Below are 15,371 nucleotides of genomic sequence, written 5' to 3' on the forward strand. Positions count from 1 at the left end.
TTCAATTCTCTATTATATGACTTCTGTCATTGTAGGTATACATATTTATAAAGTCCCCTGGATGTTGCTATTACCAGAGGTGTAAGCCTGCTGTTTATTGGCCTTCCGAATCACTCACAGTGGAACATGTTTTCGTGTTTGTGATGTTGGATTCTGAATTCATTTTCACAGAGGTTTAATCTACAGTAATTCTCTGTAGTCTACGTTGAATGCCTTTCAAGAACAATTTGGCATTTGCTTTACTCAAGCACTTCAGTGACATCACTTGTCAAGGATGATTTTTTATGTTAATGCAATTATTTTTGTAATTTTGTCATTGTGAAGGGCAAATTTTTTTCCAATGTACTCTATGTCTCAAGTTCTTGTTTTTACTGATTTTGATCCTATGTGGTGACTTCATTTCTAACTTCTTATCAAGACTTGGCCCTAAAACCTCAAATCCTGCAGGCCTAAAAATTCAGGTGTCAACAGTACAAAGACCAATATCACTCCTTTTCTCCCCAAATACTTATTGAGTATTCATTTTTCAGATCTGTCTTCTGACTTCTGGGAAAGTTTTGCTTTCTTAGGTATACACCTTAAAGTTGTTTATTGTATTTTATCTAGCATTTCTAATAAAAACTATAGGTTTCTTTCTATTCTTGTTTTTGGTTAATTCATTACAGCAATTAATATATCAGAGCTCCTTGTTAGTGTGGGTTTCTTTTGTATATATTATGTGGTTCAAGATAAAAGGGCCTGGGTTTTATTTATCTGGATTTTTGTCAACACTTCTTAGCAAAGTGACTTTATATTTGTTGTATGAAATAAAAACTTAATGAATATCCCTCATACATGCAAAAATGTCTTATAAATCTTTTTTAAAAGCAAATTTAGCTATTTTGTTTATTTTTCTTTCTTCAGCCTATTTTTCAATGTATTAATTTCTTTTAAAATGTTTAGCATACATGGTCTTGATCCCTATTGTACATTTCTCTTTGTTTGCTTACTTTTGGTAGAAACTTCATTGACTTTTATTGGTGATTCCAAAAATCATTTCATGTAACAAGGCACATTATACTAAGTATTCTTAAAGTGAATGAAAGCTTTTTTAGTTTATGTTTGAGTTTTATGCACAGAATTATAGTTTGAAACATCAATTTACTTATTTTTGAAAAAGCTTTGTATAAAATAGTATGCTTATTTTAAAAAATTTATGCAAAGGTTTTAAAATGTCTTAAAATGCAAGGCCTGTATAATAGCATACACAGTGTATCTAAAATAATCTTCTAATCAGTCTAAAAAAATTTAAACTGGAACAACAATGTGTAAAAATAAAACTAGAAAGTAAGAGTAAGAAAATTTTTTGGCATGAATGCTGCAAGAAAAAATTCTGGAGTATAAAAATATTGTGAATTATTTCTTAGTTCCACCAGCAGATGTCATGTTTGGTTGCCAAAGCCTAAGATTATGCTAAGTGTATTTCCTTTGTATGCTTCTTACAAATGAGTGTATAAACCTCAAGTATAATTAACTTTGAAATTGAGAAGAAATATATTTTTTTAAATTGGAAGATGCATTTCTAGAGTAAAATCAGGCAGCATTTTTTTCTTTTCAATGTTAATCAAAGGAAGTTAAGCAAAAATATGCTCTGAGAGATAGGTAAGCATATCTATATTTAACTATAATACTTAAAATTGTTTCTGATAAGTATTTATTGCTAACCAATATTGCTTGTGCACTATTTTAAGCATCATTTTCTTCACCTTCAGTAGCAAGGTAGTACAATTATTTAACTAAAATAAAGAATTCTCTATTTTTAAAAAATGTCATGAATCAAAGACAAATTGGTAACAGTTCCTGTGCATTTCATTACTTATTTTTATCAACATCCGAATATCATCACCGTCTCCACTCTGTCCCTGAATTTCTTTATCTGTAGTATCAGTGTTGGAGTAGATAATATCTAAAATATTTTCTAGTCAAATGTTCCATGAAAAATTACTTCATATGATGACTCCCAATATGGATAAAATTAAAGTTGTTTATAAAAATATATAGGAAAACCTTTGTCCTAGTCTACAATTACATATAAAGCCTATAATGGAATTTTTCAGTAAAATTTTATCTATTTAGAATATTTAAAAGAGAGTTGAATTGGAGGTTAATTTTTCACTACCTTGAAAATAGTTTTTGATAAATAAATTCATATTATACAGAACGTCATCGGGAATTTTTGTTTTAAACTATAAAGTCAGACTTTTTCAATAACCTTAAAAGTATTTATTTAGATCAACAGTCAAGTTGGTCTTAGAATTATGATAATTTGCATTTATGACACAGGCAGTCAACAAAAAGTAGGATATTTACTTTCTGAAATGCTCCTAATAAGACACCCCACCATCATTCTATCCTCCCCTAGCCCAGCCCCAATTCCCTGCTCTTCAGCCTTGCTTTTGAGATCCTGGCTATTGGCTTAGGAATGCTACTGCCAGCCTCAGAGCAGGAAGACTAAAAGGAGGGAGAAAACAGTACCTGACCAAAGAAGTCTTTCTTGTGACTTTGGAATTAGTTTTGATGCATTTTGTTATACAGACTATAGAGGTCATTTCAGGAGAGAAATCAGTTTCTTTTCAGCATTTCCAAATGTATGGGCTGCATCCCCTTGCATCAGAATACTCTAGTGCAGTTGTAAAAAATCTGATTCCTGAACCCTCCCTTAGAATTTCTGAATACTGAATGTAGAGAGCCATTGTTCTTTACAATAAATGTATAGCTGTCAGGGGAAATAATTTTAAATGAGCCATTAAAAAATTAGATTTACAAGTGTCTCCATATGTAAGCCATATTTAATCTAAAATTCATGATGTTGTCAAATCCAATTTAACAGTAGACAAACGTTTCATAGAATCCTACTGTTTCGAGACTAAAAGTTACCTTAATGATCATCTTGTAGGCAGTCACCCTTTTCAGCCCTATTAACTGACCATTTAGGTAATGAATACATTTTTCTAGTGAAAAATTCATAGTCTGCTGAGGTGGGCCATTAATACTCAGAGGGCATTTGTAGAGTATTTCTAAAACAGAATACATATTCTTTCAATAGTCACTCTTTGGTATTTGCCTTATTTCATAGATCTGTAAAGATGTAGTCTACTTTTCTTTCTCCATAATAGATTTTCAGCTAATAGAAAACTCAATTTATAAAACATAAGAAATACTCTAGGTTTATATTATTCAAATAAAGCATTATTTTACTTATAGATGTTAGATGCCTATTTTTAAGCAAAACCTCTAGTGCTTTGTCTGAGCTATTACTAAGTGTACCTTTCCTATTCCATTTTGGGGAATTTGGTCTCAAATATGGTCAAGATGTATCATACTGATTCTTTCATTAAATATACTATTTTCTCGCAACCAGATGTTGTCCTTAAGTGTTGTGAATGTGGATTTATGTAGTCATTGCGTAATGAGTAAAAATGTACAAGATAAAACATTTTTAAATGAATATGATGGCTCATTTCTAGAAAAATTTCTTTAAAGTTGATAATTTACTTTCAATTCCCTCAGGTGAATTGTCATAGAATTTTTAAAATTACACAGAATGTTTATATAAGAGACTTTGCCAAATGTTCCTAAAATTCATATATTTAATTCAGTATATTTAGTTTCAATAGTAAACCTGCCAAAAGTTAAATTTAGTACATCTGACATCATATATTCCTGCTGAACCTCTCCAGGTTAATAGAGAATCACTTTCATTCTTAGTGTTAAAAATCCTTCCTTTAATTATCTGCTTATAAGTTTTTCTTGGATCAACTTTTCTACAATTCCTAGATAATAGGTGTCTGACAGTGAAGAGATATACAAAAAACCAAGTAAGAAAATTCCTACATTGAGGAAAATAATGTCAGAAGACATTTACCTATTTAAAATAATTTTTAAAAGAGAAAAGATGGTGAATGTAAAATGATAAATATGCAACTTAGCAGCTGATCATCCATTAAGTATTGTTAAGAGCTGTTTGGAACGTCTGAGGAAATGGAAGCCATTTCCATGAGGAAAGAAGTTTTTACCTCATTATTCATTATATTCATTAGGATGCCTGGCAAATGACTTTGCATTTAATAGTTTCTCACTAAATATTTGTTGAATTAATAAATATATTATTGGTATATGTTTAAAAGTCTGAAAAAAATCTATATTTCAGATATCAGGAAGTGGGAGCTATAATTCCAAACAGTCTGTCTACTTTTCAACTTAGAAATAAAACAACAACACTGAAATGGTTTTTATATGTGCTATATATACTGTATACACCTCTCTTTTCCTTAAATTCCTAATAAAATCTCCTTTGTGACCGACCAAAGTTCTGTAATGGTCTTTTAAACCACAGATAATATAAAAACAAATTTCTATTTTCACTGTTTTTGTTTTGTTTTGTTTTTGACAGAGTTGATTAACTCACTTCTTGATATATTTCTTTTGGCTTCTAGGATACTACATTTTTGCTTTTCTTCCTAATTCACTGGCTGTTCCATCTCAGGTCATTGTGGGGGTCTTATCTTCTCCCATAACTCTTAACCTTGCATTGACCCAGCTGTCAAATCTCAGTCCTCTTCTCTATCTACTCGCACTCCCTTGGTGATGTCATCAATTACATGGATTTAAAGTCTTTATAATATGCCTATAGCTAGCAAAATTATATCTCCAGTTCTGGCTTTTCCTGTACTAGTATATCCATCTACATATTTGATGTCTCCACTTGGATCGCTAAAATTGCTCAAACATCACTTCCTGATCTCCCCCCAAATTTGATTCTTCTATGTCTTTTCATCTCAGTGGATGGAATTTGTATTCTTCCAGTCACTTAGAGTCATCCTTGAATCCTCTCTTCCTGCCACACTGCTCATGCAGTCAACCAGGAAAATATCTTGGATCTATTCTCAAAACATATCCATAAAAATTGATTGGATTTTTGCAGTAAGACATTTTTAAAAATAGAAGAATTATTTATGGAACATATGGTGAAAAGTGGTAAAGGGGCCAAAGAGAACAACAAATATGTTAAACTGTAATATACCACCATTCAAATTCAAGCACTCTTTCTGTTTTTAGGAAAGGCCTATGCTCCAGAATTCTATTATGATACCTACAACCCTGTGTGGCAGAACAGACACCGAGTTTATTCCTACAGTCTACAGTGGACACAAATGAATCCTGATGCAGTGGATCGGATTGTTGCATATCGGTTGGGTATTAGGCAGGTGAGAAATTTAATTGGTGCCTTTTTTTCTTTGTTATCCTCTGTGATGACCTTGTTGCTATAATTTTTCTATTTACTTTTCATAAATTACAAAATATATTATTACTCTCCACAAAATCATTCCAAATTACTAACAAGTCCTTGAAATCAATTTACACATTTTCCAGTATGACAGCAAAGATATTAAAGCAATGTCCTTTGAGCCTTCTGAAATCCTTCATCACTAGATATGCTAGAAAAATTGCATGGTTTAATTGCATGATTTATTTTTCAAAAGAAGCTAGTAGTTTTACATATTTCTACTCTCAGGAATTAGAAGCATATATAGAATGTTTTAAAAATTAAGGTACTATCTCTGAAGAGTAGAAATATAGATAAAATGAGAAGAGAAAACAAAGTATGATGTTTTCCTAAGGTAGCTGAAGATTATGAATTATGTGGAAAAAATAAGTCTTTTTCAAATGAACCACTGTTAACTCATTCATTCTTTGTAGATATAAATTATATTTTTAAAATTCAAATGTAAGTCTTAACATTGTTTCCTGTTAAATAGCGTATTATTTAGTTTAACAGTGTCAGCCTAAGAAAAAACATTTTTGAAGATTTATTTACCACATAAGGTGTTAGCTCTCCCTCCCAAATTGATATTACCCAGAGATTTGCAAAGTATGTGTTCCATCCCTCAACTAAATTACAGAGTAGTATTTTGAGTTCAGATGGTAGAAAGGACCAAATTTGCTTGCAGAAGACTGAAAAACCATCCAAAATCCATTCAACTGTACTATCACAAAAACCATGATTTTTTATCTTGTTCACAAAGGTATAGTAAAAGTCTTTGTGAAGTGCCTCATTTAAACTAATGGTGTGAATTGAACATTCTTATCCTACATGTATAATAATTTCAAATAAATAAAAGAGCTTTTTCTATTGAAAATCTCTGGCACTTAATAATCATTGTTTTCTTGCCTAAGTGTTCACAGACCACTGATGCAGCAAACACTAGTGGAGCATTAAGAAAATTTTTCTTATTACCTCCTCCTTCACAATGGTCCCTAAGTAAATCCTCATTAATCCCAAATTCATGTCAAAATCGTTTGTTCTACTTCTAATTTAGCAGTAATTTTTATTGATGAAGGAGATATAAACAAAAGAGATTAGTAGTTTATTGTTTTCTCAACCAATGAGTTTATCCCTTTCTTGTTCTTTTGTAACACAGCTCATGTTTCTTAATCTTTCATATTTGGAGAATCTTACAGCATTCTTGACTTTAGACACATCATACTTTTTTTCCAAGTGCTTACTATAATATTTCATCATTCACATTCATCTTTTATTAAACATCTTTTTAAAAATCTCAGAATGTGATACCAAATTACCATTTGTACAGTTAAATTGTTTTCTTTAACTGTCTTTTCCTATTTTCTGGTACAGGATTATTTTCAATGATACAGAATTTTATTTTTAGGATCTCACATTCTTCCTCAGGTTGCTTTAAGTCAATGGCAATTAACCAAACTCTGCTCATCATTCCTTTCCTTAAATCTAAACTACCTCAGAATCTTTGTTTCTAATGTCTCTGTTCATATGCAAATCAGAATCGCCCAAACAGTTACCATTGATATTATTTTCCCCAATACAAGACAGATTTTAGCAGAATTGGACTTCCTTCCAGGAGGGGTCTGACAAACTGAAGCACTTTCTTCTCGTCCATACCTTGTATTCATATTAGCACATGCTCTTCTGTAATATGTTTTCTAGGATTATGGTGCTATTTTCCATTGACAGATTCTCTTTTTTTTTTCTATTCTTTTCTGAATATGAACATTCTTCTCTATATTCCTGCCTTTACATTTATTGATCATAAAATTGGTTGATTACTTCCTGATAGTCAGTAACACACCTTTCCCAGTCACTGCATTGTTTCTTTTAAGGAAACTAGTTGGATGACTTTCCCCTAGTCTCCTCTTTAGAATAAATTAGAAACTTGTGGGTATAAATTATCCCTTACTATTTTTGCCAAATGATGAATTCCAAACACAATTGGCTTCTAATTCTAGTCGATCTAGTTTCATAATTTTTTTAGCTATGTAACCTTGAACATAACTATGCCTGGGTTTCACTCCTGTATGGTGAGGAAAATGATACTTATTGACAATGGGATTATGGGAGGACACCCCTCACACAATTTTGCTGCAGTTCTTCTACCTATCTGCCAGGGTTATGTAAGGATTAAGAAAATGGCAGTGCCTTTTAAGAGCTTAATATGGCTAATAATTTATTACTTTAATTTAATATAATATACCATATATTATATATGCTATAATGTAAATATTATTCCCAGTCTTGATATTCATACAGTAATCTATAGATATTTTTCAATTGAATTGTTTTATTCCAAGCATATTGTCTTCCATAACATTCATTTTAATGATTCACATTTTTCTCTTCTACTTTGAATCTTAATTTAAAATCTTCTTAATTGGATCAGTAAGTAGTCTGCTAATACTATTCTTTCCAGATTTTGTGAGAAGCATGATATCCACTAGAGGAAACTGTATTTCTGATGTTATAAACCATGGTCCAGAAAACAAATGCTTTTCCTTAACATAATTTTGGCAGCTAACTCTACCTCTCATGACATTCTTTTCTGAGCTCCTTTGTTCTTATTATTTTATTTTATATTAACAAATAAATATTCTTTTTTTAGGATGCTTTTTTAAGACACTTTTAATTGGTAATTTTATTCAGATACTCTTTCTTGCCATGGTAGAGGAATTTTGATACCTCTTTTGGGTAGTCTCGATTAAGAGTAATGGCCTGTGCTGTTCTGCCAATATGAGCAGGAAGGGGAGGTTGACAGATGTAGTGTAAGAAGAGTACGGGCTTGTATATGCACTTATTCTTTCCCCACTGCCATATTCTTTACACTTAGAGTTTTCACGAAAAAATTTCTGGTGCAAAAATGGTCTCGGAAACCAACATTTGTTGTTCCATTTAACATAGTAGTCCAGGATGATAGGGAAGAATCTTGTATAAATAATGGGATTGATAAAGTTCTAAAAAAAAAATCTCAGCTTAAAATTAGGAAGCCGAGATACTCATGTAAAATAAATTTATTATTTTATATTACCTTAGAAATTGTAATTGCTTCTTCTCCAGGTAGTTAGATACTGATATTGCCTTAGAACAAAATCATAGACCAGTATTTTAAAAATCACTCTCAAATTCTGATCATTTTTAATGCAGACTTTATATTACCTGCAAATAACTTTTTTATCTCCCAACTCTCAGAATCTTGCATAGATGAGATTGTGAATATAATGAACTTAACTTGGATGATGTTTAAATAAATTATGTTAGGAATGTGACTTAAGCAACAACAGCTTTAAAAAATGGGAATTTTCCTAATACTGGTCTTTGATTATGAGATCAACTTTCATCCAAGAGATTATTAGTATTTTATTACATATTTTATGATTTTTAAGTTATATTATTTAAGTCCATATTTTTATTTTAAGCCTATGTATCTAAATAGTTTATATGATCCAAGTAACCAAATAATTTATATGATCTGTAAAATACTTAGGTTGCTTTGTGTAAAATATCCCCCATTTTAATATCAAACATTTACCTAATTATTTAATATGTTAGCAAATTAACTGAAGTCTGAAAAACACTTTTGATGCTTTAAGATTTGTAGCAAATGCAATTATAAATAACCATACTTTATTTTTAACCTAGAAAATATTAGAAATATTATTACTTATTCTTTTTTTTACCTCTAAGCATTCACAGACATTTTATTTTATTTATCTTTTTCTTTTAAATAAGCTTTATTTTTTTGAGCAAAGGAATTTATTATGTGTTTTTACAACTATAAATGCATTTATTTTATTTTATTATTTATTCATTTTTAAAAAAATATTACATTAAAAAAATATGAGGTCCCCATTCACCGCCACCACCCCCACCCCACCACTCCCCCCACAGTAACACTCTCCCCCATCATCATGACACATCCACTGCATCTGGTGAGTACATCTCTGGGCATCGCTACTCCCCATGGCCAGTGGTCCACACCATAACCCACGCTCTCCCACATTCCCTCCAGTGGGCCATGAGAGGACATACAATGTCCGGCAATTGTCCCTGCAGCACCACCCAGGACAACACCAAGTCCCGATAATGCCTCCACATCTCATCTCTTCTTCCCATTCCCTGCACCCAGCAGCCACCATGGTCACTTTTTCCACACCAATGCCACATTTTCTCGATTATTAACCAGAATAGTTCATGCATAGAATATCATTAAGTCCACTCTAATCCTTACTGCATTCCTCCTTCCTGTGGACCTTGGCTTGGTTGTGTCCATTCCACATCTATGTCAAGAGGGGGCTTAGATTCCACATGGATACTGGATGCAATCCTCCTGCTTTCAGTTGTAGGCACTCTAGGCTCCGTGGTATGGTGGTTGACGTTCTTCAACTCCATGTTAGCTGAGTGGGGTAAGTCCAGTAAATCAGAGTGTAGGAGCTGAAGTCTGTTGAGGCTCAGGGCCTGGCTATCATATTGTCAGTCCAGAGATTCAAATCCCCTAGATATATCTTAAACCCCAGCACCAACTACAATTCCAGTAAAGTAGCATGAAAGACTTGTGAAGAGAGATCGCACCTGAGTCCAGCTCCATCACGCAGAAACACCAACTCCAAAGAAGGGCCAGTGGACATGGCAGTGAACTCCATCTGCCATGACCATAGAACCTGTGGGTCTCTTTAGCCCTCAAAAGAACCAATACCTGGGGTTGTATCTACTTTATCTGTCTCTGAGACTCTGCTCAGGTGTGCATAAGGGCAATCCTTCTGACAACCTCCAGACTCTTTTTCAGAGACTCATAGCCATATAAACTCATTTGTCCTTTCCATTTTCCCCTTACTTTAGGTCAAACAGCATTTTTAACTCCTGTTATTTTATGTAGACAGGGATATTCTGCTGGTCCACGTTGAACCTTTAATTCAAGGTCATTTTCTAGTTACGTCATCAGCTGGTACTTGGTAGTGATCCCTCGGTGCCAGGGAGGCTCATCCCGGGTGTCATGCCCCATGCTGGGGGGGAAGGCATTGCATTTACATGCTGAGTTTGGCTTCTAGACTGGCCACATTTGAGTAACATGGAGGCTGTCAGGAGGGAACTCCTAGGCACAGTGCTGCTCTAGGCCTTGTTCTTATTTCAGGTGTATAGGCTCACAAGCATAGTCATTAGTATCAGGGGCTCACTGTTGGACCCTCATTCCTTCCTGGTCCTTGCCGTTATTACTTATTCTTAAATCAAGTGGGATTGTAAAATTACTGCTATGTTACTAAACCCATAGCTGGAGGAGCTTGGTAAACTGAATCCAGTGTTCCTTTTTGCCTTCTGGGAATTTACCTGACTCTTTTTAAATAAAAATTTTGGTTAAACTATATGGCCTATTATTAAATATGATAAGATAAATTTGAGCATTGGTTTATACACTTTTCTTATGAAATGCTCCAATGTCTAGGAAAAAGCACATAATATAACTGCTTCCAGAAACTTAAAAAAAGAATGGATGTGTGATGGAATGTAAAAAATTCATGGTGAAAAAAGTTTTCTCAAAACTTATGTCCTTAAATATACTTTTTTTAGGCTCAGATACACAAATTGTTTAATCTCCTTAGACAGCTGCTAGCCTTGCAATTATTTGCTTCATTTGTTGCTTAATAGGAAAGAGAAAAAGGTTATTTGAATATCTGCTTTTCTTGTTATCTGTGGAATTTAGAAACAAGCACAGCTCTTTCTAAGTCTTCTGAATATTCCAAACAACATATACATCATTTGACTCCATTTGAAATATTCACAATTATAGTTTCTAACAATAGTGTTTTAGAGCTTTATATAGTTTCTTTTTAAACTCTGGCATAAAGATGTACTATGAGTATGACTTTGTGGCTGCCTTCTTTGCAATGTAGAATAATTTATTTAATAAAATAACTTAATTCCCCCTGTTGCTTATTCTTAATAATCGTGATATATTAAAATGTTTAGAATTTTCATATTCATTTGCACACCCATTTAATCAACTATAAATAAACATACAGAAAGGAGAAGGAATTGAAAAATGAAGAGTATTGTTCTCTATGTCTTATTAAAATAAATGTTATAATAGATGTCTGTACAGGTATATAGAAACAAGTAGAAAAAGATATGGGAGCAGTTAGTACTGCCTGGCAGTGGGGCTAAAGGACATGTTTTTTGTGTGTTTTAGTTTTATAGGTTTTTTTGTCTTTTTGTTTATTAGTTTTATAGGTTTACCTTCAAATTTTCTTCTTAAACGGCAATCACTAATAATCTCTATCAAGAAAATAGTAATAAAAATATACTTTTGGTATATTGACTATTGGCTGAATTTATTGTGATTTTCTTTTTGGTCTTCATAGATGTGACTGAGCTATCACTTATTTCTCCTAGTTAAAAGTATTTCTTTTACTTATTTTAGATAAATAATTCATTTTTATTGTTGCTTACAAAAGATAATAAATTGCAAAGATCCTAGGGAATTAGAAAATTCATGTATATTTATATATATTAATGACTAAGAGTGCTAATTATGGTTATTACTATCACTAAATACCTAATGTATTTACAAAAGAAACAGAAGAATTTGGGGAGCATGCAATGTCATTAGTTGGCTATAGGGTGCTATTTTATTCTTTAGCAATTAGACAGTAATGCAAAAGTAGTATATAATGAAATACTAGTTTCTTTTGTACAGTCTACAGATGTTGAAGGAGAATGGTAGAATAAGATAAGAGTGAAAGTAGAATAGTGTATGTGATTAATTTAAGTCAAATGGAGGTATTAATATATTTGGAGAAACCATTTGAAATAGACATTTAATGCCAGTTAGGGAAATCTGTGGAAACTTAATGGATAATCTGGATACTGACATCTTTTGGAGACTAACTTCATAATATCACACAGAGTATATTGAATGATATTAAAATTGATTTGTTAAAACTTAGGCATTTGTCTGAGGTAAGCATTTAGATTAGAGCAGTTAGATTATAGTAGCGAAGAGGAGAGAGAAGGTAAAAATGAATTTTAAAAATGTTGAAATGGACAGAACTTGATTATTTGTTTAATTTTGAGAAACAATTTAGAAACGGATAGTGACCTCGTATTCTCTTCCATTCACTTCGTGTTTCCTTAGTGTCTGTTCTGCAGAGCATCAAATATGTAGAGATGAGGGAGTCAGGGGTAAAGAGAAAGGTAGAGAAGGCATTTATTAATCAGTCTCTCGTTCTGAAATGAAGTGTCATAAACTAAAAGGTGAGGTTATCTCCCTCTTAATACCTATAAATACTAACTTTAACAACATATCTATTAAGAGTAATAATACATGGTAAATTTGAAAAGCAAACTCATAAAGTCAGAAACTAGATTATAGGTTACCAAGGGATAAGGTATGGCTAGGGAATGATAGAAGTGTTTTAGTAATGGATGATAGGACGATAGCAAAACAGTGGGAATGCAATTAACAACATCAAATTATATATTTGAACATGGTTAAAAGGGGAAATGTTAAGTTGTATATATGGTAACAGAATAAAAATTTAAAACAAATCCATGAAACTGTACTACACAAACAGTGAACACTTAGTTATACCATGGACTATAATAAATAATACAATTAGAAAAATGGGATTTCATCAATTGTAATAAATGCAATAATAGGATGGTATACAGGAATCCTGTATTTTATGCATGATGATTCTGTAAAACCACAGCTTCTCTAATGAAGAAAAAAAAAGCCTGAAATTTGTAAAATACCAATATTAATTAATCAGTGTTGCCTTTATATTTAAGATGACCAAGTTAAGAGAGGAAAAGAAAAAAAAATTAGATTAATATTATTCTAGGATCAACTGATTACAAATTTAATTAATTGAACCTGAGCCTATCCTGGCTGTCTACTTTAACTAATATCTTATTAAAGAAGAGACGACTGAATGATATATTTCCTTGGATGAAAGAAAATTTAAATGTCTAACGTATTTCCTTTACAATCTGTAAATGCTTGAGTGTTATGAGTTTCAATACTTTCACCTCAATCAAAGAAACTTTCCACATAGTAGAATAGGATTTTATGGAAAACAGTAATTTGTTCAACCACGTTTAAGGGGAAAAAAGCGATTAAAACTTCACATGGAGGATGAAATTTAAATTAGCTACTATTTTCTTTTTTTCCTGGCTTCAACACTGTGCAAGTTGCTTATTTGGATAAGATTGTATGTTCATAGTCTAAATATGCACTTTACTGTGTCTTAGTAAACTGAACACAATTTTCACTTTGTCTAGAGCACTGGCTCTCAAACTTGATTGTGCATCAGAATCACCTGTAGGGATTGTTACAACAGTTGCCAGGTCCCACCCCCAAAGTTTTAAATTTAGTTGGTCATTGTTAGGGCCCAAGAATTTTGCATATCTAACAACCTACCAGGTGGTGTTGAGGACTGCACTTTGAAAGCCACTATTATGTCTTGTAACACTATCATGAAAAGCCTAAGATCCAATTGATCCCATTTTTTTTTTAAAGATTTATTTATTTATTTAATTCCCACCTCCTCCCCCGGTTGTCTGTTCTCTGTGTCTATTTGCCGTGTCTTGTTTCTTTTGTCCGCTTCTGTTGTCGTCAGCAGCACGGGAAGTGTGGGTGGCACCATTCCTGGGCAGGCTGCACCCTCCTTCGCGCTGGGCGGCTCTCCTTACGGGGCGCACTCCTTGCGCGTGGGGCTCCCCTACACTGGGGACACCCCTGCATGGCAGGGCACTCCTTGCGCGCATCAGCACTGCGCATGGGCCAGCTCCACACAGGTCAAGGAGGCCCAGGGTTTGAACCGCGGACCTCCCATGTGGCAGACGGACGCCCTAACCACTGGGCCAAGTCCCATCGATCCCATTTTTATCTTTTGACTTTCCCGTATACTAACATTGTTATATGGATCTTAATGTGGAAAAAAACACAAAACACCAGTATTATAAATACTGTTTCAAGCACAGTGCTTGGCATGTGGTACTTAGTAACTATTTGTGGAATGAATGAATTTGAAATTTGCCTGTTATAATGGGTGACAGCTGAGTTCCCACCATGTATCCTTTTGTTATTCCTGGATTGATACATCTTCAAGACCAGGGATTTAAAAAATACTGTTCTCAGTCCACTGGTGAATTCAAGATTCACTAGGTAGACTGAGAACTAATCCAAGTGCAAATATTTTCTTTTGTTCTTCTGAGCAAGGTACATACAATTCCTTAGACTTATATTTTTATATATTTCTAAGGGTTATTTAAAAGAAATTAAAGAGATATTAAGACAATTTTGATGTGTATAAACAAAAATGAGCGTATTGGTAGAGTGTCCAGATTATTCAGTGTTTTATCAGGGAATGGGGCTTCCTCAAAACATTGTTATAACTTCTAAATCGTCACTCAAATAAATTTCAAGAATGAATGACTGTTATCAGAATTGTCTTGAAATGACCATTTTTCTCTTCCTAGTTATCATCTTTAATTATACATTTATAAATTATATTCAGAAAAAATTGGCATTTATAAATTATGAATTAGTGTCATCATCTTCTGTTGTGTTTCTTAAGTTATTTTAAAGTATGGTGTCATCTACATTTTTAGATCATTTTTATGCCAAACACTTCACTTCTTTTCATTGAAGTTGACTATTTTGACTAAAAGGACTAGAACAATATTAACCTTTGGATAATAAATGTCAAGTATGACAGATTTCAATAAAATTACATGGTAAGTACTGTTGTACAATTGCTCAAAAATGGATTGATATATTTTCCAAGCTTCTCTTCTTTATTTTAAAACATTCAAACAAGAAATGCAAAAGACCATAAAGAGTTTGAGTTACTTTAGTGTACTTTGAGTTATGGAAACCATTTCTGAAAAGAGAGAATCAAGAAGTTGGATAGGGGAGTGAATGTAGCTCAAGTGTTTGAGTTCCTGCTTCCCACATATGAGATCCTGGTTGGATCCGTAGGTACCTCCTGAAAACTAAAACATGCAGACAAACAAATGAAAAAGAATC

General features: G+C 32.8%; 1 protein-coding gene across 1 annotated transcript in view; it reads left to right on the plus strand.

Moving 5' to 3' along the window:
* Positions 1-15,371, plus strand: part of MDGA2 (MAM domain containing glycosylphosphatidylinositol anchor 2) — a 1,021,793-nt gene that overhangs the window by 895,875 nt on the left and 110,547 nt on the right. Inside the window, exon 10 of the mRNA XM_004454777.4 lies at positions 5,098-5,246. Within this exon, the coding sequence (XP_004454834.2) occupies positions 5,098-5,246 (149 nt within the window). The remainder of the gene's footprint in view (positions 1-5,097; positions 5,247-15,371) is intronic.

This window comes from Dasypus novemcinctus, chromosome 3 (assembly GCF_030445035.2).
Source record: "Dasypus novemcinctus isolate mDasNov1 chromosome 3, mDasNov1.1.hap2, whole genome shotgun sequence".
NCBI classification, from domain to species: Eukaryota; Metazoa; Chordata; class Mammalia; order Cingulata; family Dasypodidae; genus Dasypus; species Dasypus novemcinctus.